At 45.7% G+C, this 3936-nt stretch overlaps 1 protein-coding gene across 1 annotated transcript; it reads left to right on the plus strand.

The window, feature by feature from the left end:
• Positions 1–1260: 1260 nt before the first annotated feature.
• On the plus strand, positions 1261–2268 carry LOC311329270 (putative nuclease HARBI1; the record flags this gene model as incomplete). The annotated part of the gene is made up of 1 exon (XM_084461373.1): positions 1261–2268. The coding sequence occupies one exon, from the start codon at positions 1261–1263 to the stop codon at positions 2266–2268; it is 1008 nt and encodes a 335-aa protein (XP_084317499.1).
• Positions 2269–3936: the final 1668 nt, after the last annotated feature.

A 3936-nucleotide genomic window follows, 5' to 3' on the forward strand; every position in this document is an offset into this window, starting at 1 on the left:
CTGGGGGGGGTGTGTGATGTTGTTGAGGTATTGTAGCACGGAGCAGCGCTTCACATTGTGATCCAGCAGGAGAGACCGTTTCAGGAGAGAACAGCAATGCCTCTCGTCTAAACGTCTCTCCATCAGGCCTATGTATAAACGGTGGGTTCTTAAGGGTGTGTGTGTGTGTGTGACAGGACGTGGTCCCGACCCCCTACGGTGCTCTGCTGCAGGTGGTCATCTGTGGCTGCAAGGAGGAGTGAAGTCACACAACCAAACATGCGTTCCACCACAGCCCGGCAAACCCTGTGTTTCTACCCGTGTCTCTACGAATACTTCCTGTTTCCTGTTTCAGCAGGAAAACAAACCCTGGCTGTGTTCGGAATCGCTCCCTCGTTCCCTCACTCCCTATTCCCTATATAGGGTTCACTATGTAGTGAACTACCTAGGGAATGGTTTAAGGAGTATTCGGACACTACACCGAACGTCACAAAAATGCGTCGGTCATTCGTGTGATGCAAGCGGATGCGCCCAGTATCATGTAAACAAACAAGTCTAACAGGGAGCATTCACGCTGCAGGTTGAGATGTAGACTCACTCAGGTAGTATCGGATTTGCTTTTGTGTGTTCATTTTGAATGTTAAATCCCAAATAAAGTGCTGAAATTTAAATTCTAATCATGTGCATGTGTTTTTTCTACTTTGGTCCTGTCTGTTAATTGCAAGATGTAACGTTGGCTATAGCCGCGCTACCTAGCTAGCTATGAAGCGCACGATCAAGTTAAAAGTTTACAAACATTACATGTTTACGATTTAGCTCCGCGAGCTAGAGTTCACTAACGCCGGGCGTTTGAGATTTACCTCAGTGTGGGAGAAAGGAAAACGGTGAGGTGACTTAGCCTACACAATGCCGGTCCCGAATGTCGCTTTGTTGCTGCTCGTTCAGCTTCGTTTCCTGAGGCAGAGGCGAAGGCGCAGAAGAGCTCACCTTGACCATCTGATGCGTCTGTTGCTGATTCGCAGACGTCAACCGGTAAATAGACCAACCAACTTCTATTACTTGTTAGCTAGCTAGCTTTAAGAAAGCCCTTACAACCTTTCTAGTCAGATGGCTAATGTTCATGAAGTCTTTGCTACATTATTAGTGTGATAGACAACCCCAGCAATAGCGACTGCTGTGAAACATTTAATTAACATGATTTATTAAAACATTAACACTAACAATATTAAAACATGTTCATTTCAGATGCAGGCCCGGAGATACTGCGCCATTAACAATGCCATGCCAGTCCTACGCCTGTTTTTTGATGAGGATGCGGACCTGAAGCCGGACTACAGGCTGAGCCGGGCTTCCCTGCAGTCCCTCATCCAGATGGTCAGTAGCCATCAGGACCATGGATGGGGCCATCACCTGGATGTCCTGGTGTTTGTATTTTGGCTCGCCAGTGCCACCTCATATCGCGTGGTTTCGCGGGCCTTTAATGTTCCCCGGACCACTGTCCACGACATGGTCCACCGCGTGGCCAAGAAGCTGCTGGCAGTAACACACAGGGTTATCAAGTTCCCAAGCCGCGCTGACCTGGAGACGGTGGGAGAAGGGTTCAGTCGGCTGGCTGGCTCTGATGTTTTCTCCACCGTGGTTGGCAGCATTGATGGCTGCCAAATCCGTATCAAACCCCCCTCAGATGCCCAGTGCTATCTGAATCGGAAATTGTTCCATTCAATACAGCTCCAGGCGGTCGTGGATCACAAGGGGGTGTTCCTAGACATCTTTGTTGGGTACCCGGGGTCTGTCCACGACTCAAGAGTCCTCAGGAACAGCCCCCTCTTCAGCCAACAGCTCTACCCACCAGAGGGCTACTGCATCCTTGGGGATGGTGGGTACCCTTGCCTGTCAGCCCCCATCACACTCATCACCCCATACAAGGAGCCAGTGCGTAGTCCCGTCGCCAGAAGGTTCAATCGCCATCACGCCAAGGCCAGGTCGATTGTGGAGCGCACGTTTGGTGTCATGAAAACCCGGTGGAGGTCAATTTTTTTCAAGGCACTTGAGGTGAAGCCAACCTTTGCGCCCGACGTTGTCGCCTGCTGTGCCATACTGCACAACATCTGCACATCAAATGGTGACGTCATGGAGCCAGCTGAGGAGTTCTTCAGGCCTGATGACAACGCTGACGAGCCACATCTTCAGGATCAGCAGCGTGGGGAGCGAATCAGACAGCAGATGGCAGCGGCTGTCTCTGCTCCTGGTCATCTGGTGCCAGCTCTTGAGGGCCATGATTACCTGTGAGCTTGGAAGAAGAGAGGGGGAAGATCAAAAATCAGTTCTTTTTTTACCGCCTTGAGGCTTTGACTTTATGGAATCAGTTCTTTTTTTTACCGCCTTGAGGCTTTGACTTTATGGAATCAGTTCTTTTTTTTACCGCCTTGAGGCTTTGACTTTATAGAATCTGTTCTTTTTTGTTTTTAAACATTTTTATGGAAGGCACTGGATCAGCGTTCCCGTCGCGCCTTCTGTCAGTACCTGTCCAACAGGGAAGCTAATGATCCAAACTATATCTATCACCACATTTTTTTTCTTTAATTGTATCCATTTTATGTGCAAAATCACAACCCATCTGACTGCATTATTCCTGTTAAATTTAAAATGCATAAATGTTAAATACAAGCAATACCACCCTATATGATTTCTTTCTCTATTCATCTTGTTCATAACATCAATATGTTGCCATTACTCTATACTATAAATAAACTTGCCTTGCCTTACAAGTTTTTGTTGGCCTGGTTGTCTGATCCCTGCTGGATGAGTGTTTAATATTCTGTACAGAAAGGTAACATAACCCACAGTTAGCCTCTGTAACACATGGACAAGATGGGACGGGACGGTCCCAGGCCTGGAGTACATGGGATACCTTTAACCACAGTTGGCTATATATGTTACACGACGACACAAGATATCTAATCTTATGAACGCTTTTTTACATTGATATCTACAGAGCTATTAAACATGGCAATGGATATACAATTCCATTAGAAGTCCAACGTGGTAAACATAGGAAGACATCGGTGAGCTAGCCTACTCTCCCCTCAAATGTGCACGGCGATATCAACCACGACGTAACACAATAATAAATCAGTAGAGCGCATTTCTAGGACCCAATGAGCTCATATATTTACAGTATAATAATAACAATAATGATAGACCTAACATATAAATCACATTCAATTAATGTTTTACATGCAAAGCAATATCGGCACCAAAATTAGCCATAGCCTACCTACAAGCATGATCAACCCTATTCTCCATCTTCAGACTGAAAGCACGTGGCACAAAATGCGCACTAATGCACCGCGAGAATGATCTCCTTCTTCCTTACAATGAAGTAATTGAACATAATCTATACTACTAAGTGTAAATGTAGCATTGCTTAATCAGGCATACCTGTATTTTAAAAAAATAATTGTATTAATATATAATTATTTTTTTCCAAAATCAAAACGTTTTTTTTATTTATTTTTATAATTATATTACAAGAGCATATTGTTTCAAGTATAAAACCCATACCTGTAGAAGTACTTTTTGTTTCCTTCTCGGGCCTATGTCCTTATAATTTAGTCATAACACTTCCCCAACTGGAGAATTCCCATCTATAGGATGCAACAGCAGACACAAAGACAGATAAGACATTTAATATACTTGATTTATTTTTCTGCAATTTTCTCTAACAAAGTGAGAAGTCTCTCCTCTCTAGCTTCCTCTCTTGCGGCTCTCTCCTCTGCCCTCTCCGTCACCCTGCGGAGAAACTGGAGGACAGGGTCTGCCTGCTCTGCCTCTTCTTTTCTCCGCTTGGAGGCAGGCCTTGCTTCTGCCTCCTCTCCCTGGTTCTCTCTCTCTCCTGCTTCCTGCCTGTCCCCTGCCTCAGGACCCTGCTCTGCTGCAGGCTCAGCCACTGCAGTG

This window comes from Borostomias antarcticus (assembly GCF_949987555.1).
Source record: "Borostomias antarcticus genome assembly, chromosome: 2".
Classification (NCBI taxonomy): Eukaryota; Metazoa; Chordata; class Actinopteri; order Stomiiformes; family Stomiidae; genus Borostomias; species Borostomias antarcticus.